This window comes from Macaca thibetana, chromosome 1 (assembly GCF_024542745.1).
Source record: "Macaca thibetana thibetana isolate TM-01 chromosome 1, ASM2454274v1, whole genome shotgun sequence".
Taxonomy (NCBI): Eukaryota; Metazoa; Chordata; class Mammalia; order Primates; family Cercopithecidae; genus Macaca; species Macaca thibetana.
Genome location: NC_065578.1, coordinates 213,539,930 through 213,562,893, shown reverse-complemented (window position 1 = coordinate 213,562,893; position 22,964 = coordinate 213,539,930). Strand labels below are relative to the sequence as shown.

General features: G+C 41.3%; 1 protein-coding gene across 6 annotated transcripts in view; it reads left to right on the top strand.

Moving 5' to 3' along the window:
- Positions 1–22,964, top strand: part of PLD5 (phospholipase D family member 5) — a 422,686-nt gene that overhangs the window by 382,769 nt on the left and 16,953 nt on the right. For all 6 annotated transcript variants that reach the window (XM_050771115.1, XM_050771125.1, XM_050771134.1 and 3 more), the window contains 3 exons: positions 2,513–2,710; positions 13,322–13,458; positions 18,906–19,074. In XM_050771115.1, coding sequence (XP_050627072.1) covers positions 2,513–2,710; positions 13,322–13,458; positions 18,906–19,074 — 504 coding nt within the window. The remainder of the gene's footprint in view (positions 1–2,512; positions 2,711–13,321; positions 13,459–18,905; positions 19,075–22,964) is intronic.

The window sequence follows — 22,964 nt, the reverse complement described above, 5'->3', positions numbered from 1 at the left end:
GTAGAAGGGTTCCCTGTTCACCACATCCACACCAACATCTATTATTTTCTGATTTTTTGATTATGGCCATTCTTGCAGGAGTAAGGTGGTATCACATTGTGGTTTTGGTTTGCATTTCCCTGATCATTAGTGATGTTGAGCATTCCTTCATATGTTTGTTGGCCATTTGCATACCTTCTTTTGAGAATTGTCTATCCATGTCCTTAGCCTACTTTTTTATGGGGTTTTTCTTCTTGCTAATTTGAGTTCATTGTAGATTCTTGATATTAGTCCATTGTCAGATGTATAGATTGTGAAGATTTTCCCCCAGTCTGTGAGTTGTCTGTTTATTCTTCTGACTGTTCCTTTTGCCGTGCAAAGGCTCTTTAGTTTAATTAACTCCCAGCTATTTATTTTTGTTTTTATTGCATTTGCTTTTGGGTTCTTGGTCACGAAATCTTTGCCTAAGCCAATGTCTAGAAGGGGTTTTCCAATGTTATGTTCTAGAATCTTTATGGTTTCAGGTCTTAGATTTAAGTCCTTGATCCACCTTGAGTTGATTTTTGTACAAGGTGAGAAATGAGGATCCAGTTTCATTTTCCTACAGTCTTGCCAATTATCCCAGCACCATTTGTTGAATAGGGTGTCCTTTCCCCGCTTTATGTTTTTGTTTGCTTTGTCAAAGATCAGTTGGCTGTAAGTATTTGGGCTTATTTCTGGGTTCTCTATTCTGTTCCATTGGTCTATGCACCTATTTTTATAATAGTAACATGCTGTTTTGGTGACTATGGCCTTATAGTATAGTTTGAAATCAGGTAATGTGATGTCTCCAGATTTGTTCTTTTTGCTTAGTCTTGCTTTGGCTATGCGGGCTGTTTTTGGTTCCATATGAATTTTATAATTGTTTTACCTAGTTCTGTGAAGAAGGATGGTGGTATTTTGATGGGAATTGCATTGAATCTGTAGATTACTTTTGGCAGTATGGTCATTTTCACGATATTGATTCTATCCATCCATGAGCATGGGATGTGTTTCCATTTGTTTGTGTCATCTATTCTTTTGGCAGTATTTTGTAGAGGTCTTTCACCTCCTTGGTTAGCCTCCGTGCCTTTGCACATGCCTGATATGTCCTACCTGCTCTATCTCCTTTCACTTAACCACGAATAGTCCTTAATGTGTCTGTACATTTCATTCTAGGAGTCTCTATTAAAGGCACACAAAGGTATACGGGATGCTCATTGTTTTATTTTTTGCATTAGGGAAAGTATAGGGATGAAGTCCATCAGTGGGTTAAACAACTTGTGTCCATCTATCCTGTGGTTACCGGGGAGCTGGAAAAGGATGACAGATCTGTACAGAGGAACATGGAAAGATCTCAGGGCATGTTGTACTGGGAAGTCCTCAGAGCAAAGAGAGATAGGTTCATACATGGTAGACGACCTCTCCTATCATCCTGAGTAAACAGTCTTGGCGAGGGGCTTAAGGAAGGGGTAAAAAGGGAGTTTACTATCAGTGGACCCCAGGACTTGAGAGAGCCAAGGTTTCCCTAATAACCCCTCACTGGGTGTTCAAGTCATAGAAAGCATGTATTTTTGTGTGCTGTTCCTTAATGACCAAAATTTCACATTGTATAGTTTCATTGACTAAATTAAAAATCATCTGTAATTTTTGCAAAGCGATACTGGACTCAACTGAAGCCAGTATAGCTGTGTTCCTGAGTGTATTTGATTAGGGGTCAGAAAACCTGCACTCAATTCTTAATTTACCACTGACTAAATCTCTAACTTGGGGCTAATATTTTTATTTATTTGTGTGAGCTTTACTTTCCTCATCCATCCCTTGAGAGAGGTGGACAAAATGATCTCTGTGGTCTTTTAAGATTCTATTGGTCTATTACTCTTAAGGCTTGTGGAACGTTAATAAGAATAATAATTACTAACATACTGCTAGTGATTACCATGTGATAGACACTGTTCTTAGCTTCTTATATGTATTAACCACTTTAATTCTCATAGCAACATATGAAATAAATACTATTATCTCTATTTTATGGAAGAAGAAGCTGAGGCCCAGAAATTAAGTATGTTGTTCAAAGTCGCACAGCTAGAAAGTTGTGGAGCTATTAACAGAACCTAAATCCAGGCAGTCTGACTCCAGAATCCATGATTCCAGCCATTCTGTTATGTTGCAATTAAAATCGACCTTTTTCTTGCCACCTGATTTAATGATTCATACAAAACAAAATAGTGTTAAGGAAACAACACTATTTTTTTATGATATGAAAAGTATAGATGAATATAAGAAAATTATCTGCAAGAGACTTACTACAAAAAAAAACCAGCAAAATTTTACTTGAATATTTAGCATTTTTGTAACATGTCACCTCTATGTATCATAATGTAACCACATCTACTTACTTCAAATGCAAGAAAAGAGATGTCATAACTACCTCATTCTTATGCATTCATTTTTTTTCTGAAAATAACAGCGTAAGACACATGTGGCATTGATGCTTTCAATTTTAATTTCACAGATGAAAGAACTCGGTGTCATCTTCTACAACTGCAGCTGCCTGGTCCTAGACTTACAAAGGATATTTGCTCTATATAGTTCATTAAAATTCAAAAGCAGAGTGCCTCAAACCTGGTCCAAAAGACTCTATGGGGTCTATGACAATGAAAAGAAATTGCAACTTCAGTTGAATGAAACCAAATCTCAAGCATTTGTATCGGTGAGTTGTTTTCCCTTTCTCCTCCCCTTCTCCTTCTTCCTCCAAAGGCTCTTTATTAAGTTGGAATGTTTAAGTGTGATCTTGTATTGGGCAAAAATGAATTACAGTGGTTCTGTCCCATAACGCGAAGAGTTAAAATGTGTCTACCCTTATGCGCAGTCGTACCCTCAAACATAATAAATCTTGATTATCATTCCTTGTGTCAGATACCTTGAGTTATCTGATTTGATTCCCTCAATCACCCTGTAAGCTAGGTATGGGGTTGTAACCATTTTGCAAATGAAGGTATCGACCTTACCTACTAGCAAAAAACCCATCAGATGAGGCATGCCAAGAGAGGCGCCAGCACCCAGCTCTTCTGACACCAGAGCCTATTAGCCTATTTTCAATGCCCTACATTGATTTTTCAGATTTGTTTTTAGCAGAACCCTTTGATGAGATAAATCTGAGGGAATCTCAGTGTATAGATCAGACAAAAGCAGAGCTGCTGTACCTGGTTGGGGCAAGTGGGCAAGAGGCCCACACAACAGGACAGTGCTCCCTGAACAGCTTCAGGCCTCTGACTCTGCTAAGAACCATTAGCCACACCCTCCACCCACCCTCACCTTCCCAGTCCACCACCCAGCTGGGCACATGCCACAGCTATCCAGAGTTGTTACTGGAAAGGGGCAACGTAAATATCTGGGCCTACAGTCCTAGTCCTCAAACTGTAGTACAGTAGATCCTTCAACAACATTGTTTTGTTCAATGCCCATTCGTTATCATGTTGATAAGAAAAAAAACCAATTGATTTCCGGCTGGGGCCACTGTGTGTGTGGAGTCTGCACATTCTCCACCTGTCTGTGTTGGTTTTTGCCGGGTACTCCTGTTTCCTCCCACATCTCAAAGCTGTGCAAGTGAAACGAACTGGCAGATCTGTGTGTGGTCCCAGTGTGAGTGAGTGTGAGTGCCCTGCGATGGGATGTCATCCTGTGCATGGGGCTCTCGGCTGCGAGGGGCTCCAGCCACCTATGACCCTGAACTGGAGTAAGAAGGTAAATAATTATTTTACTTGTTTTTATTAGTCTTTCTTAAATGTATGTATAGCTCACATTTGTTTCAATGTTTAATATTCAAAGTGTTTTGGTCTTTAGAATTTTGATGCTGTTTTTGTGACCAGAAGTAAGCCATAGTAACTTAACTCTCATTTATATCAATTAGCCTATGGTAAAATTGTTTTCATCATACATCAGTTCACTTAAAGTCTTAGTATTCAAGAACCTGTTGATGTCATTAAGTGAGGACTTACTGTACTTAAAACCCGGCTAGGGGCTGGGCATGGTGGCTCACGCCTGTAATCCCAGCACTTTGGGAGGCTAAGGAGGGCGGATTACAAGGTCAGGAGATGGAGACCATCCTGGCAAACATGGTGAAACCCCGACTCTACTAAAAATACAAAAAAGAATTAGCCGGACATGGTGGCGGGCACCTGTAGTCCCAGCTACTCGGGAGGCTGAGGCAGGAGAATGACCTGAACCCAGGAAGCGGAACTTGCAGTGAGCCAAGATCGCACCGCTGCACTCCAGACTGGGTGACAGAGGGAGACTCCGTCTCAAAAAAAAAAAATTGGCTAGGAAGCCTGTTTACAGTACAGATTTACAGTGTCCCCTGTCCCCACCCAGGATCTTATCCACTGGATCTGAGATGAGATCTTAGAATTTTTATTTGAAGCAAGCTTCTGAAATTCTCCTGATGTTCAGATCAACTTCTCTAAGTAATGCTCCCAATTTAATATTGCTATTTCGACCTTGGTTGATATCAGTGCTTTTAGGCCAACGACTTTTATGTCACTAAACAGCATTTTATTGAAGATAAATTAAGTGAATTTTATCCTTTTTGCCTGTTCAAATGAAGGCCCCAGCAGAAAATTTAGAAGTGTAACAATAGAAAGAAAAGACAAAGTTCAAGTTGTCTTAAATAACAAATTCACATAAATGTGAAGAGCAGAAAATAGACTATGAAGGATGTTGATCGGCTAGAGCTAAAATAACTTTTTTGTATGGAGGAGGTCAAGAATGGAGTAGCAAGTAGCATATTATAGGGCATTTTACTAACAAAATATAAATTATATAGACATTTTCAATTCATCTCAAGATGACCCTGTAAGACCAGGAGGCCAAGGAGAATTCCCAATGTGCAATACAAAATTTGCCAAGGAACCTTTAATCCAGAGGGTCGCAGAGTGACATTACATGCCAAGCATGGATCACTTGATCAGGTCCAGTAGAAAAACAAATTGGAAATGGCAAAAAACAGATGAATTAATGAACAAATTTTGAATAATCGCTGGATTTTGAATTTACAGTTTCAGCCTTAGAGATAAGTGAATATGGTTGTTGCATACATTTACAGACTAACCCTTAAACAGGGAGAGTCAGTTTTTGTTGATTCTAAAGTTAACATATTTCCCAGAGAGAGTGGTCTCAGGCCTTTAGTAAAATCTACTACAATTCGATACCTTTGTTATTTTCTAGGGCAAATTCATAAGTGGCTTTTTCTTAAAGAGTTCACCACAAAATGAGTTGTGAGACATTTCTTTGGGTAGTTTTTTAAACTATATAATAGTTTTTCTTTTTTTTATTATTATACTTTAAGTTCTAGGGTACATGTGCACAACGTGCAGGTTTGTTACATATGTATACATGTGCCATGCTGGTGTGCTGCACCCATTAACTCATCATTTACATTAGGTATATCTCCTAATGCTATCCCTCCCACATCTCCCCACCCCATGACAGGCCCTGGTGTGTGATGTTCCCCTTCCTGTGTCCAAGTGTTCTCATTGTTCAGTTCCCACCTATGAGTGAGAACATGCGGTGTTTGGTTTTCTGTCCTTGCAATAGTTTGCTCAGAATGTTAGTTTCCAGCTTCATCCATGTCCCTACAAAGGACATGAACTCCTCCTTTTTCATGGCTGCATAGTATTCCGTGGTGTACATGTGCCACATTTTCTTAATCCAGTCTGTCATTGATGGGCATTTGGGTTGGTTCCAAGTCTTTGCTATTGTGAATAGTGCCGCAATAAACATACGTGTGCATGTGTCTTTATAGCAGCATGATTTATAACCCTTTGGGTATATCCCCAGTAATGGGATGGCTGGGTCAAATGGTATTTCTAGTTTGCTTTCTATTTTTAATTTCCTGTTTTATTTTCTGTTTTTTAATAATGTCAAGCCTGCCTTTGAGTTTCAATTCAACAGATATTGACTGAACACCATTTCTGGAGAGTTATAAGATCTTACAGGTATAAAAACAGTCAGAAAACCCTGCAATTGGAATTGGTATCATTCAGAGTTCCTGAAACTCCCTTCTGTTATAACATTTGTCACATTTTTAGAACTATTGATTTATAATCATCTTTCCCACCATTTTGTTAGACTCTGAAGATCATCTCCTATTAATATATTCTCTTCATCACTGGCATTCCCAGCATTTCACTTGGTACTGGCTAAAAGCAGCAATAAATGTTGGGTAGGTTTTATTAGTAGTAATATTAATAGAAAGCTCCAGAATGCATACAGTTTTCTCAGTAATCTATGCCAGACAAATGCCAAGACAAATTTAGTTCAATATATTTGTTGTATCTTAAAATAGTATATTTTTATAAGCTGATTGTCTCACGGCTAAGTTGAACACAAACAGTATTTGAAGACCTTTGTAACCATTCTCAAAGTTAGATTTTAGATAATTGATAACAGCTTAGATAGATATAAATTTTAACTTATGATGCAAATATAGATTATTTCCAATTTTTTCCCGGAACACAAATAGATTTAACTGTGTGATTTCTAGTAACTTGAGCCAGATAATTCTAATTTTCTTGCATTTCCCATTGAAATTTGAGGATGGGAACAATAGTTGGCTGTTTCTGTCTTGTAGATTTCTTTCTGGAGTCTTTAAGCTTAAGCAATTGCTTTCCAAGATAAAAGATTAGTTCCAGGTCTGTTTTTATTGATGTTAGACAGATTTCACTTCTTGTTTACTGTTCAGTTAATTCACCTATCAGTCATGTGTACTGAGATATATTTAGTGAGTGAGGGCTGACATTAAATAGAACTTGATGCTGTTATGGAAAAATACCACCTCACATTCCTCTTTAGAACCTTCGGTGTATATTGTTAATTGGTTTAACAGCATTACAGAGATGTAATTTACACACCATAAAATTTACCCTTTTAAAGTATACAATTCAGGCCGGGCATGGTGGCTCACGCCTGTAATCCCTGCACTTTGAGAGGCCGAGGCTGGCTGATCACTTGAGCTGCTGACCTCAAGACCAACCTTGCCAACATGGTGAAACCCCATCTCTACTAAACATACAAAAAATAAAAAATAAAAGTAATAAAAATTTAAAAATAAAAATAATTAAAATAAAAAAAATGAAGTATACAATATAGTGGAGTTGAGTATAGTCACAGTTTTGCAACAATTTCTACAATCTAATTTTAGAACTTTTTTCCACCACAAAGAAAAAACCCCATACTGATTAGCAGTCACTATTTTCCCTTCTGTCAGTCCCTGGCACCCACCAATCTACTTTTTCTTTATGGATCTGCCTTCTTCTGGATGTTTTATATAAATAGAATCATACACTGTGTAATTTTTTTGTGATTGCTTCTTTCACCTAACATAATGCTTTCAAGGTTTATCCATATTGTAGCATGGACCAGTACTGCCTTTATTCCTTTTTATGGCTAAATAATTCTATTGTATGGATGTGCCACACTTTGTTTACCCATCTATCAACTGATGGGCATTTGTATTACTACTGTTTCTTGGCTTTTGTAAATAGTGCTGCTATATTCATGTACAGGTTTTGATGTGAATAGCTGTTTGTAATTCGAGTTTGTACATAGGAGTGGATTTACTGGATAATGTGGTAACTCTATGTTGAACATTTTGAGACACTACCAAACTGTTTGCCAAATTGGTGGCACCATTTTATAATCCCACCAGCAGCATAGGAGGGTTTTGATTTCTCCACATCCTTGGCAACACTTGTTATTTTCTGTCTTATTTTAGCTCTACTAGAGGGTATAAAATGTAATCTTATTTTTGTTTTGATTTAAATCTTTTAACATGCTTATCGGCCATTTGTATCTCTCCTTTGGAGAAGAGATACAAATATCTATCAAATATGAAATATTTTGCCTATTTAAATTAGGTTATTTAAAAATTTGTGTTATCAGAGTTCTTTATACAGTCTGTATACAAGTCCCTTAAACAGAAATATGATTGGTTATAGAGACAAGGTCTTACTATGTTGTTGGGGTTGGCCTAAAATTCCTGGGTTTAGGTGTCTGGTTTAAATATATGATTTGCCAGTATTTTATTTCTTTCATTCCATGGGTTGTCTTTTCATATTTAATTATATTTGAACATATATATTCTACAAATAGAGTATATACTTTTTAAAAACCATGAAACTGTTAATAAAACAATTAAAAACCTGCTAAGGTCTGTACAAGGTGATTACACAATGAGTATGCAAAATAAGTTACATTCATATGGCACCTATTGATCTAAGAGACAAACCCAGATTAACCTAGAAGTCAGGTCCCTCAAGAGGTCTTGACTGGTAAAAGACTGCCACAGAGCTGGAATATTGAAGAGGATCTGTATTTTCCCTCTCCTTCTACTTTACTATGGAACAAAGAAGTGCACGGCACAAGGCTCAGAAAATTAATTCAGGAGTGATGAGAGGGAAACTTAGCCCTCTCTTTAATTAAACAGTTGGAACTAGTTAACTTCCTCTGCCAGCTCATTCTTTTGTGTTATTGTTTATTCATTTCTATTCTGGGCAAACATTTTAAAGCCACTAGTCTATCCAGGCACTATTTTTAAAGGTAGAAGACTCTAGAACACATAGCGGAGTACCACCCAGCCCGCAGGTGCATGGGGACTGATACAAATATGCATTTCCTTCATAAACACATGGAGCTCGAGCACCTGCCATTGTGTCAGGCAGTGGGAACACAGGAAGCAATAGGGCAGGTAAGTGCTTATAAAGATCTGTTGACGCAGGTTTGGAAATACCCAGATTGAAGCAACAGACTCCCACAGACAAACCTCCAATGTTTATGCATTTATGAAGCACTTTCACATTCGTTCCACAAGTATGTATTGAGCATGTAATATGTGCATGGCACAAGATGCCAGAGCTACACAACCAGGCAGCTCACAAGCAAGTGGCTAAACACATAGACAGATGAATGCAATTCCATGTAACATGTGCTAGAATGAAGCTCCACAAAGCAAGGATCTTGTCTTGGTCACTGATGTATGTCCCCTTCCTAGACCAGAGCCTGGGAATATTTGCTGATTGAATGAAAGCTCGCACAGAAGAGGGGCATGGAACCCAGCCAGCGAACAGGCCATTCATGTATTTGAGTTGCAAGGCAAACCAGTATGAAAGGTGTGTTATTGTCATTAACCCCATTAGGAAACAGAGGCTCAAAAAGTGTAAGGGACACACCAAGATGCCCCAGGTTCTAAGTGCTGGAGTCTGGCCCGTATCACCAAAGCCCATGGTCTTTCCTCTAAATTATGGCCACAGTGTCCATATTTGTAAGATAATAGCAAATGTAAAGAGACCACAAACAACTCTGCCTACATTTCTTCCTCCCCAAAACCAAAATCTGGTTTTGGAACAAGCAGTGAAATTCAGGGAGTTCCTAACTGAAACACAAATGTGAGCGTTCGGACACATTTCAGAGTTGGCCTAAGCGCCCATCTGGAGCAAAGACCTTCAGCTTCTCCACGTTAACCAAAGAACCTTTAAAGCAGAGCCGACAGGCTAAGGGAATTAAATAATTTGAATATTTTTAACGGCATAGGAAAATGTGTAACATACAATCCCTAAAATCCACTGAACTGTACACTTAAAAATGGTAAAAAAGAAAAAGCAAAAGAAATAAATAATATGGGAGTACAGGGTTAGGAAAAGCAACCTTTGGAGATTTAAAAACAACTTAACTGTTGGGTGTGGTGGCTCATACCTGTAATCCCAGCACTTTGGAAGGCTGAGGCAGGTGGATCATGAGGTCAGGTAGTCAAGACCAGCCTGGCCAAGATGATGAAACCCCATTTCTACTAAAATGCGAAAATTAACCAGGTGTAGTGGCGGGCGCCTATAATCCCAGCTACTCGGGAGGCTGAGGCAATAGAATTGCTTGAACCCAGGAGGTGGAGTTTGCAGTGAGCTGAGATTGTGCCACTGCAGTCCAGCCTGGGCAACAGAGCAAGACTCGATTAAAAAAAAAAATTAATGGAGGAGATCACATTTGAGCTGGAATTTAGAGAACAGAATTAGTGTAGGACTTTGATAGACAAAAATAAAGACACATCAGCCAGAGAAGCCAGCATGAGCAGAGATGCCTGGAGTCAGACATGATGAGGGCACAGCTGTGGACTGGTAATTACCTGCATTTGGGGTCACAGACAGGATGGGAGTTGGTAAATGAAGGAGGCAGAGACACAGGACCGTGGATACACCCCTCCCAATGAGTTCAAGCTGAATTCTGAGAAACCAGGAGTCAGTCCATCCTGGGAGTGATGTATATTTGTTTTTAAACATCCCAGAGATAAGCCAGTTAGTTAGAAAGATGTTAGAACATCCCTGCAAGCAGCACTAGTGCCTGAGTGAGGGAAACTTACTGAGTGATCAAGACCCAGGAAACCCTGCAGAGGCACAGGCTTTCTGTCTTGGTGACAGATGGAGTGTCTGTATATCTGTGTGCTGATGACAGAGGAGTGTAGGACTACCTTTAAAAAACAGGATTGAAGTTCATCCTCATTCCAAAAGAAAAACATAAACGATCAAAAACTCAACCTGTAAAGAAAATACGGTACATATACACCATGGAATACTACGCAACCATAAACAAGAATAAAATCATGTCTTTTGCAGCAACATGGTTGCAGCTAGGGGCCATTATTCTAAGCAAATCAATGCAGGAACAGAAAACCAAATACCATGTTCTCACTTATAAGTGGGAGTTAACATTGGGTACTCATGGACAAAAAGATGGCAACACTAAACACTGAGGACCACTAGCACAGGGGGTAATGAAGGGGGCACGGGTGGAAAAACTACTGAGTACTATTCTCACTACCTGGGTGATGGGATCAGTTGTGCCTCAAACCTCAGCATCATGCAGTATATATCCATGTAACAAACCTGCACCTGTATCTCAAATAAAAGTTGAAATTGTTTTTTAAAAAACCAACTCATCCTGCTCATGATCACCTGCCAAGAGGGCTTTCTGTGTGAGGAAACCTGGAAGGTGTGTTATCCTCAGCATGCTCCTTCCTTACCCCTATGCCCCTCCTAAGGTGGGCATCCAGTCCAACAGCTCCATCTCACAACCCTCTAAGCTGGGGTGGGGACTCCTACTGTGCAGTGTAGGGAGTTGTTCCAGACATAATTGGTGAGGAGGAACTCTGACCGCCCAATACTACCATTCATTCCAGGCAGTTCCAAAAATCAGTTTATTCAGCCTTTTGGTATTAAACATCCTGGCATTATTTATGTCCCATTATAATGCCCCTGGCATTATTTGATACTTGTCACAGCGTATTGCTTGTCAAAGGAAAACAGGAACTATGAGAAACACTATTTTCAGTCCTGTCCAGTGGAAAAATGATGAGAAAACCAAGCACATCTTTCCTTTTCTACAGCAACTGCATCTACAAACACTGTATTTTTATAAAATGAAAACCACCTTAAGCAACATGAGAAAAATGCCTCCAGCAGAATTTGCCTCTTTTTTCATTTTGCTTAAATCTCTCAGAACGTCCTTCTTCTCTGGCTCTCCTGCTGAATTTGGGCATCTTAATAGCTCCCTCAGATTTTCCTGCACTGTTATCGATGACCTTTTCTCAACGATCAACACTTCTCCTAACTCAATGAAAGATTTTGGAGAAACGAAAAAAAACTCCAAGATTTTTCAGTTTGTTTTTGTTTCGATTTTGAGTTTGAAACATTTTCATGCCCACATCATCACATTTCAGATGAAATGAAAATGCTGGGGTAAATGGCTTGCTATGTGCAGTATGTGTGCATGTGTAGTAGCACCTGAGAAAATTATAGCTATGTATGACCGAATTGTGTAAGGTTGGAGGTGGAGTGCTCCTCCAAAAAGAAGTGTGTGCATGGAAAGCAAGAATTATCTCCTAAGTAAAAAGTAAAACAGAGGATACTAGAGACTGGGAAAAGAGGGGATGGGGAAAGATTTGTTAATGGATATAAAAATAACAGCAAGATAGGAAGAATAAGTTCCATTGTTCTATAGCAGTGGTCCTCAACCTTTTTGGCACCACGGACTGGTTTCATGGAAGATAGATTTTCCATGGACCAGGGTCAGCAGGGATGCTTTTGGGATGATCGAAGGGCATTACATTTATTGTGCACTTTTTTTCTTTTTTCTTTTGAGACAGCATCTTGCTCTGTTGCCCAGGCTGGAGTGCAGTGGTGCGATCTCGGCTCACTGCAACCTCTGCCTCCCGGGTTCAAGCGATTCTCCTGCCTCAGCCTCCCAAGTAGCTGGGACTACAGGTGTCCACCACCATGCCTAGTTAATTTTTTGTATTTTTACTAGGGACGGGGTTTCACCATGTTGGCCAGGCTGGTCTTGAACTCCTGACCTCAAGCGATCCGGCCACCTTGGGCTCCCAAGGTGCTGGGATTACAGGCTTGAGCTACCACCCCTGGCTGTGCTCTTTATTTCTATTACTATTACATTGTAATATATAATGAAATAATTATACAACTCACTACATTGTTGAATTAGTGAGAACCCTGAGTCATTTTTGTGCAACTAGATGTTCTCCTCTGGGGGTGATGGCAGGCAGTGACAGATCACCAGGCATTAGAATCTCATAAGGAGATCGCACAACCTAGATCCCTCACATGTGCAGTTCACAGTAGGGCTCACGCTCCTATGAGAATCTAATGCCCCCACTGGTCTGACAGGAGGCGGAGCTCAGGCGGTGATGCCAGCAAGGGAGTGGCTGTAAATACAGACAAAGCTTTGCTTGCCTGTCTTTCACCTGCTCTGCTGCCCAGCACTGGTCCCTGGCCTGGGGAATGGAGACCCTTGTTCTAGAGGACTGTAGTTAACTACGACTATACTTAACAATGATATATTAGTTTCAGATAGTTAGAAGGAAGATATTGAATGTTTCCAATACAAATAAATGATAAAGTTTGAGATGACAGATATGCTGATTACCATCTCATCACTATACATTATATGAATCATGTCACTATGTACCCCACAAATATATACAATTATGTATCAATTAAATTTTTAATACATAAAAATTGAAAATCAAAATGTGTCAGATAATGAAAGAATTCTCTCCAAAACAGACTTGAGACCCATCCCACCACACTTTGATCTTTATTCAACTTTGATAAGATTAAAAATAGCTTTGTCTAATTTGATGAAGCAGAAATTAGGTTGGCAAAAATATAGTTAGAAGCCAAGGTCCATGGGAACAAAGGAAATAAAGAAATCCCCGGCTGCCAAAAATTAGTACGCTAAACGTTCGGCTTTTGTGTCTTCACAGAATTCTCCAAAACTCTTTTGCCCTAAAAACAGAAGTTTTGACATAGATGCCATCTACAGTGTGATAGACGACGCCAAGCAGTACGTGTACATCGCTGTCATGGACTACCTGCCTATCTCCAGCACGAGCACCAAAAGGTCAGTGAATGCCCAGCCTCTGGTGAGAACCCCGTCCCTAAGACCAGGCACTAAACTGGGCACCACAGGAGAAGCCAGCCTGGAAATGGAGATGCCATTGGGTTGCCTTAAGAAGAGTACACCATTCAGTGCTCTTTAGTGTGCACTGGCAATTTACTCATTATGGACCTCTTCCTAAAGTGAGTCCATTTTAAAGGCTTAGGGTCTCACCCTACAGAAGTACCTCAGTAGTTTACATTAAGGAAATGAGAGTAACTTTCTAAAGAAAATTAGGTTGCTCTCAACTTGAAAATTATTTGAAAGGATAAAAGATAAAATATTATATGAAAAAAAAATATCCTTTGAAAATTATTAACAAGGATATACCTGAAAAGGGTGTATTGAAACTGAGTAGTCTTGCCAGACTTTCCTTAAGGGAAGCATTGTTGTTTTATATTCACAGCAGTCTTCATTTAATGCCAAATTCTCATAATATCTTCTCAATGTAAAGGAGAAAGAGGCCGGGCGCGGTGGCTCATGCCTGTAATCCCAGCACTTTGGGAGGCCGAGGCGGGTGGATCACGAGGTCAGGAGATTGAGACCATCCTGGCTAACACGGTGAAACCCTGTCTCTACTAGAAATACAAAAACAAAATTAGCCGGGCATGGTAGCAGGTGCCTGTAGTACCAGCTACTTGGGAGGCTGAGGCGGGAGAATGGCGTGAACCAGGGAGGTGGAGTTTGCAGTAAGTCGAGATGGCGCCACTCACTCCAGTCTGGGCAACAGACAGAGACTCCACCTCAAAAAAAAAAGAGAAACTTATATATGTTCTCAGTCAATCCATCCTTCTCTGTGAAAAGAGAACAGTTTAAAAATGCAATGCTTTTCAATAATTCATCATTGTTCAAGCATGCAAACATGGAATAAATTCAGGGATGGAATTTATGACAAACTCTTTGGAAAATCATTGCATGCATAAATGCATGGCCATGCTTAGGTATTTCCACTTTTGCTTTCTTGCTGGAATGCAGAGGTGCTTGAATAATTAGTTTGATCCAGGAAATGTTTTCAAAGTGCATATTTTTCGGAGTGTGACCCAAGGCCTTTTTAATTTGGAATATTACAGTTTCAAAATAACCATTTACTGAGGCTAAATGATTAAGTATGCCCTATATTGCTTGAATAATTTTTACATCACCAACCCTACATGATGCATAATATGTAGCTTCTTTGTGCAAATAACCATAGGATTACAGAAAGAGTCTTTCTCCAAGAAAATGATTGTTTCTTATAACAGTTAGTAGAAAAGCACTTTTAGCTGCAAGATGCATTTATTTAAACACTTTTATTTTAAAATATTGTGCATCTTTACAAAAATTAGCTGTGTGTGGTGGCACACGCCTGTAATCCCAGCTACTCAGGTGGCTGAGGCAGGAGAATCACTTGAACACAGGAGGTAGAGGTTGCAGTGAGCCAAGATCACATCACTGTACTCCAGCCTGGGCAACAGAGTGAGACTCCATCTCAATACACACACACACACACATACACACACACACACACACACAGAGCATCCTTTGGACATTCATGGATTTTCTTCCCGACACACTTCCACACCTTTTCTATCCCTCCTTTTTATTTTTCCTCCCTTTGTTGTTCACTTGGTTTTAGATTTAGTTTTAGATTTTACCTCCACTTTGGGAATATTTCAAAACATAATAGGGGTTTTACCTGATTTTCCTGTTATTGAGAAGGAGAATAAGGTCAAGTTCAGGGAGTTACATGTTAGGATGGCATGATGATTTCTCAGGATTGACAAAACCTTTGTTCCCTGAAGTTCTATGAACAAAATTGAGATTCTTTATGGTGAAGGGGTAAATAATTAGCATGGAGGATCTAAAATATTTTAGAAATCCAGAAAAAACGAAAAGAATGTTAAAGAATCAGAGGCTCACTTGAAATTTTGCATTTTGGTTATGAATCTACCATTTCAGCTATTAAATGAAACTTCTTTTATTGTATTTTTAAAATTTTAAACCTGTAAATGCTTTTAACTTTCTAAATTGAAAGATCATCAAAGAGACATAAGTAGTTGTCCAAGCATCAAGATTATAATTAAATTATTCTCAATCAGATAAATTAATTATTTGTATAAATTCAGACTGGTGACTCGTCTTTATCTAGTCCCGGAAAAGCTTTTCAGGAGTGAATTCAACTTTAATAAATAGGTAAATACTATCAAATTTCAGTATGTTAATGGAATTAATCTTTCAGACTTAACTTTTAGTCTATATATTGCCAACCATCCAAATGAAAGAGAAAAAAATCATACACTCTCAAATCAGAAATGATTAACAGCATGTATAAAAAACACACACTATTATTTAGCCATAGTGTTAGAAATAACTTCTACTTTTCAAGATAGTAGGAAGGGAATGGAGCAATGTTCTGTGACTAAATAAATCCTACAGTAAAAATTCAGAAGCCAGCCAGGCACAGTGGCTCACGCCTGTAATCCCACCACTCTGGGAGGCCAAGGTGGGCGGATCACCTGAGGTCAGGAGTTATAGACCGTCCCAACCAACATGGTGAAACCCCATCTCTACTAAAAGTACAAAAATTAGCTGGGCATAGTGGCAGGCACCTGTAATCCCAGCTACTTGAGAGGCTGAGGCAGGAGAATCACTTACCTGGGAAGCCAAGGTTGCAGTGAGCCGAGATCACGCCATTGCACTCCAGCCTGGGCAACAAGAGTGAAACTCCATTTAAAAAAAAAAAAAAATTCAGAAGCCCTATTTCACTTCTTCCTGATTTAGCAATCAAACTCTCTTTCTTAAGCAAGTCACTTAATTATTTAGGTCTCAGTTTGGAGTTGTTCATTATTTATTTCTTCAGTCACATAAAATACATCTTTCACAAGGAAATCAGTAAGTGTGTAAAGGAATAATAAAAATGTAGCCTGATTAGTCTTTCAAGTATTAATCTTTTTATGTATTCATTTAACAATTTTTTTTTTTTTTTTTTTTTTGTGAGACAGAGTTTTACTCTTGTCACCCAGGCTGAGTGCAATGGCAAGATCTCGGCTCACTGCAACCTCTGCCTCCCAGCCTCCCAGGTTCAGGTGATTCTCCTGCCTCAGCTTCCCGAGTAGTAGCTGGGACTACAGGCACATGCCACCACACTGGGCTAATTTTAGTATTTTTAGTAGAGATGGGGTTTCACCATGTTGGCCAGGCTGGTCTCGATCTCCTGACCTCAGGTGATCCACCAGCCTTGGCTTCCCAAATGCTAGGATTACAGGCGTGAGCCACCACGCCCAGCCTCATTCAACAAATATTTATTGAGCACTGTGACTAGTGATTAAAGCATGAGGAGCATATGATCTCAACCTCCATCTAACAGGACAGGAAAGAGACTGTTAGAACAGAGGTGTGACTGGTACAGTGAACGTCTATAGAGAATATTACAGACGCTAGGTAAAAGAGCCCCCGCCGTGCAGCTTCAGGGTTAGAAGCAGCCCATTGGAGGAGATGCTCACTGATTTACAATTCAAAATATTCAGTTTCTCCACAAAAATTTCTTGAAAAAAACTTTTTAAAACTCAGGAATTTGTCAGAAAGGGTGAAAAATTTTCCCAGTGGAAGGGACAGCATGAGCCAAGTTTCAGATGGAGAAAAAAAGAGCTCAAGGTAAAATGGTGAGAGATCTAATTGAAGAGGGGGCAAGGGCCAGAAACCAGAGATCCCAACCACTGGGGGAGTCTTGTGACTTTGTGGCAGTTCCACTTGATGGATTTTTGTGGAGGGGTGGGTTTTGTTTTGTTTTGGTTTTGTTTGAGGTGGAGTCTTCCTCTGTCACCCAGGCTGGAGTGCAGTGGCACGATCTCGGCTCACTGCAACATCCACCTCCTGGGTTCAAGTGATTCTCCTGCCTCAGCTTCCCGAGTAGCTGGAACTACAGGCGCATACCACCATGTCCGGCTAATTTTTGTATTTTTATTAGAGATGGGGTTTCACCATGTTGGCCATGCTGGTCTCAAACTCCCGACCTCAAGTGATCCATGCACCTTGGCCTCCCAAAGTGCTGGGATGACAGGTGTGAGCCACCACGCCGGCCCCACTGTTTTAATTCAAGAAGTAGCCTCACCAGGTCTGCCTTAGATGATCACTGTGGTGGTCATCGAGGAAGTGCCTGACTGGAGGCAGAGAAACCAAGTTCCAGCACAAGGCTGAGACGGTCTTTCCTCAGCTTCATGGGTATAAAACCAGACAAAGAGAACTGTAGTGTGGATCCAGGATCTAGATTTTTGCCGAGAGCAAGAGGAAGGTAGAGAGGCAAGTATTATTCAAGTGATCAGAACTGAGATGAGGCTGGGCAGTCAAGGGAGACAGGAGAGGCTGATGGACCGGGCTGATTGAAGGCGTCATGAATCTGCAGCCTGCATGTGACGAAAGAGTGGTTAAGAGAGTGGGGAATCAGGACAGGAGGCCTTTAGAGGTAAAATGATCATGACACCGGCAGGCTACAGTTTCAAATAATATATCATTAGTTCAAATACTGAATTGGCCCAGAATATAGGGTAAGAGTTTGATGAGTAAACAAAAGGTCTACAAATGTCAGGGCCGAGGGGAGGGAGAATGATTTAAGGCTTGGTCCTTAAGACAGGAAAGCTTTTTGTTTTAACATAAGAATTAAATGACAGTTCTGGAAGTGACGGCGTGTGTTGGGGGCCGGCAGAGGCAGAGCAGGAGGCTGCCCAGCATCATAAACCAAGCGGCCAGGTCATGGTAGGAGATGCACGCAGGATTCCAGGAGAAGCTGCGGCCTCAGGGAGGAATCAGGATTCAGTTAAGGCAACGGCTTAAGGATTCAGAGAAAGGCCGAGCCTGTTGGGGAAACTTTGCCTGTTGGAAGATTCCAAAAGCCCTGCAGAAAATGTGGAAGGGAGGGGAGTAGTGGGCGTCTTGGTCAGGAGAGACCACGGCAAGGACAGTCGGGAATGGAAAGTGTGGGGAAGCTCAGATGACCAGAGCAGAAGTTCATTTCGGGGACAGTCACCAAAGAGAAGTTTTAGTGGCATTTGGGGACTGAGGGGGTGCTCAGGGTTCCTAACTGGAATTCTATTGGATAATCAGTTCTTAGTGGACTGAGGCCCAGGTAGCATCAGAGATGTAGTAAAGGTGGCCTGTGGTGGCAGTCAGCCTGTCCTCACCCCAGCCCACACAGCCCAAGGACCCGGTGGCAGGAAACCTCCTTTTAGGCAGGGGCAGGTCCCAGCAAATCATCATTTCCTGGTGCCTAAGCTAAGAGGCTTGTATGTTTTTCAACCTCTCCGATGAGGCTGTTTATATATTACAGGATAAAGTAATGATCAGAGTAATATCAATGTTCTGTGCTGTCTAGTAAACTTCTTTCCCCAAACTAACTTAATTTCTTTATTTTTACTATTTGGATATGATTTCTGCAGGACTTACTGGCCAGACTTGGATGCAAAAATAAGAGAAGCATTAGTTTTACGAAGCGTTAGAGTTCGACTCCTTATAAGCTTCTGGAAGGAAACTGATCCCCTTACGTTTAACTTTATTTCATCTCTTAAAGCGATTTGCACCGAAATAGCCAACTGCAGTTTGAAAGTCGTAAGTATTGTGTTGACTGTGTTACTAAATAAAAAGTGAATGCCCTCTGCATGTGTGTGAAAGCTGCAAGCATACACCTACGTGTAAACTTACAGTGAGAACCAGGATGACAATCTTCAAAAAGCACGTTAATTTTTTCAAAACAATCACATACAAAAAAAGGAGAGTAGAGCTCATGTTTCCTGATACCTTCTCTGTCCAGCCCTCTTCTCCCTTTCTGTTGCATCCTTTCCATTTTCTTTTTTCTTTTCTTTTTTTTTTTTCTTGAGACAGTGTTTTGCTCTTCACCCAGGCTGGAGTGCAGTAGCACAATCCCGGCTCACTGCAGCCTTGATCCCTGGGCTTAGCTAATTTTGCATTTTTGGTAGAGATGGGGCTTCACCATGTTGCCCAGGCTGGTGTTGAACTCCTGGGCTCAAGCAATCTGCCCACCTTGGCCTTCCAAAGTGCTGGGACTACCGACATGAGCCACCGCGCCTGGCCCTCTCTATTTTGCTTGAACTACCCCATTCACCTACTGTTCTTACTTGTAAGACTGTGACCAACAGAGCACTGGTGCGTGCACCAGCACAGACTCCCCCAGCCCAAAGCCTCCTAGTCTGGGTCCCCATGCTTGCCGCGGGTCCCTCGGGCCACATACTAATCCACCTCTGGAGACCTTGAGGGAGGTAAGATTGGGAATTGGGAATAGATCTGAAATGTGTTAATTCTCTAGTGCGTCTTTGACTCTACTCCAATCCTCATCGCCCTCTTCCTCCGCTCCAGACTTGGTGCGAGCTATTCCCTCTGCCTACAACACTCTTCTTCTCCATGTTTACCCACCTCATAACCACTAATCCTATAGGTCTCAGCTTTCCTCAACCCCCATGCAGTCATTCAACAAACACGCACTGAGAATCTGGCCTGTGGCAGGCTCTCTTCTAGGTAACCAAGCTGCATCCCTTGATTTAGGGACCCAGGGTATCAAGGGCTCTGCAGTTAACTTTGACACATGGCTTCCATGATCGCCCTGACTCTGAATATCCCAAGGCCAGACAGGAGAAGAGCAGAACTGGAGGGCTGTGTGAGAGGCACTTTTGGATTAGGCCTGGAGGTAGGGAACGTCCCTTTAGCCTTCATTCCACTGCCTGGATAGCTTTCACATGGCCATGCCTAATAGCCAGGGAGGCTTATGACCCTGTTCAGAAAGCCAACTGTGTTTCCAGGGTGACAAAGGAACAGGTTTGTGAATCATCATGATCTGAAGTTCCTGGTACACAGCATCCATTTCACTCCTCTTCCCTCTTAGAGAACCCTCATTCCCACCTCCCACAGGGGAGAAAACGCAAAGTTTCACGCAGTCACTGCACAGTCTTCCAGTGATGTGCATTTCTGGACATCGAGCCTGAAAGCGGTACATCATAGTTTGTCAATGTAAAAACTAAAACAGAACAGTAAGAATTCCCCACCACTCACCAAAAAATACCCAAAATCAGGTTAAGGCTATCTCCCTTCGTGAGTACAGAAACAGGATAAGCACAAGGAAAACCGCCATTAGAAAGGGAAGGTTCGGAGGCCCATGGCGGTCCCTGGTCCACAGCAATTATAAAGCTCTTCTGGGAAGGTATTGTGAAGTCCTCATACGCCTGCTGGTTCAGACCCAGGACCCAAGGTTGTTTTTTTGTTTTTTTGTTTTTTTGTTTTGAGACGGAGTCTCGCTCTGTCGCCCAGGCTGGAGTGCAGTGGCCGGATCTCAGCTCACTGCAAGCTCCGCCTCCCGGGTTTACGCCATTCTCCTGCCTCAGCCTCCCGAGTAGCTGGGACCACAGGCACCCGCCACCTCGCCCGGCTAGTTTTTTTGCATTTTTTAGTAGAGACGGGGTTTCACCGTGTTAGCCAGGATGGTCTCCATCTCCTGACCTCGTGATCCGCCCGTCTCGGCCTCCCAAAGTGCTGGGATTACAGGCGTGAGCCACCGCGCCCAGCCCCAAGGTTGTTTTAAGGCATGAACAGTTAAAGGAGTTTGTGGTCCTAGCACGAGCTGGTTGGTTTCTTGGGCAATGCAAGTTTCTCAGAAATGTAGCAGGTTCTGATGTACTTGCTTCTAGTTATTTCCATGTATCCATAGCCATGTCCAAAGTTTCTTGTTGTACATAATTCCCTAACTTGATGAATTATGCTTTCTACTTCATAGACTTCTCTCTCTCTCTAATGATAGGGTTCATTCAAGACCATCAGACACAGGTGGGAAGATTACCCCTATTAAAATTACACCAATTATTTCATCTTTTCTACAGGGCTCAGTCTTCACTGGCCACTTAAAGGATTTTTCATACTTATTTTCTATTGAGTTCTAGGTACAATCAGCTTTCTAACCCTGTGAAATACCAAATTTCTGATCTATCTGCTCTCTATCATTTCCACTTGTAAACTAGCCATTCCTTCCCTGAGCCTATTTATCTCCTCTCATAAGCTTTTTAAAAGCACAACTAACAGGCCAGGCACAGTGGCTCACGCCTATAATCCCAGCCCTTTGGGAGGCCAAGGCAGGCGGATCACTTGAGGTCAGGAGTTCAAGACCAGCCTGGACAACATGGTGAAACCCCATCTCTAGTAAAAATACAAAAATTAGCTGGGCGTGGTGGTGCACGCCTAGAAATCCCAGCTACTTGGGAGGCTGAGGCACAAGCATTACCTGGAACCCGGGAGGCAGAGGTTGCAGTGAGCCGAGATTGCGCCACTGCATTCCAGACAGAGCAAGACCCTGTCTCAAAAAAAAAAAAAAAAAAAACCACAAATAACCACACACAGTACAAACAATTCATTTCCCCAGTCCCTACAGCCAAAGCCCTATTAGCCAAAGGTTCGGTGGTACTTGGTATGCCTTCCAAATAAATGCCGGTTATGGTTTTACCAAATAGTTTGTCACTATATAACATGAGATTTCATCTTTCCATCCTACAATACCAATTTACTTGCTGCCCGCTGCCCAATGAGTAAACCAGTGCTACATCATTTATTAAGTTTTTGTTGTGTTGCTGTTATAGCAACACGCACTTCACATTGCCTGAACTTAGTAAGTACTTAATACTTTTTAAATAAGTGAAGAAATGTGTTATATTCATGAATATTCATGAGTATATACAGTTATCCAGGCACTGAGTTAAATGCCTTATATAGATTATGTAATATCCACAACCAGACAGGCAGACATGTGGCTTATGCCTGTAATCTCAGTGCTTTGGGAGTCCAAGGCAGGAGGTTCACTTGAGGCCACAAGTTCAAGACCTGCCTGGGCAACGTAGGGAGACCCCATCTCTACAAAAACACTTAAGAGAAATAATATTTACAATACCCTGTGAAACAGGTACTTTCCCTATTTTATAGACATGGGAACTGAAGCTTACATTAGATAACCTCTCTCCAGGACACTCATGAGTAATGGGGCAAGACTCAAACCTAAGTCTTTTGAACTCCAGAACCTGAACTCTTAAACATGTCTCCAAGGCCCCAGCATGTAGAAGAGATCATTGCAGTCACAAAGCCCTTTTTAATCTTTCTTATCTATATTCAGAAACGTCATATACACCGAGGTGCAGTGGCTCACACTTGTAATCCCAACACTTTGGGAGGCCAAGACAAGTGGATCCCTTGAGGCCAAGAGTTCAAGACCAGCCTGGACAACATGGCAACACCCTATTTCTACATAAAAGGAAAAAAAAATGAAAAAAAAAAACTAGCCAGGTGTGGTGGTGCACATCTGTAGTCCTAGGGACTCAGGACTCAGCAGGTAGAGGCCAGGGGATCACTTTAGCTTAGGAGTTCAAGGCTGCAGTGACCTATGATTGCCACTGCACTTCAGCCTGGGGACAGAGCAAGACTCTGTCTCAAAGCAAAAACAAAACATCATC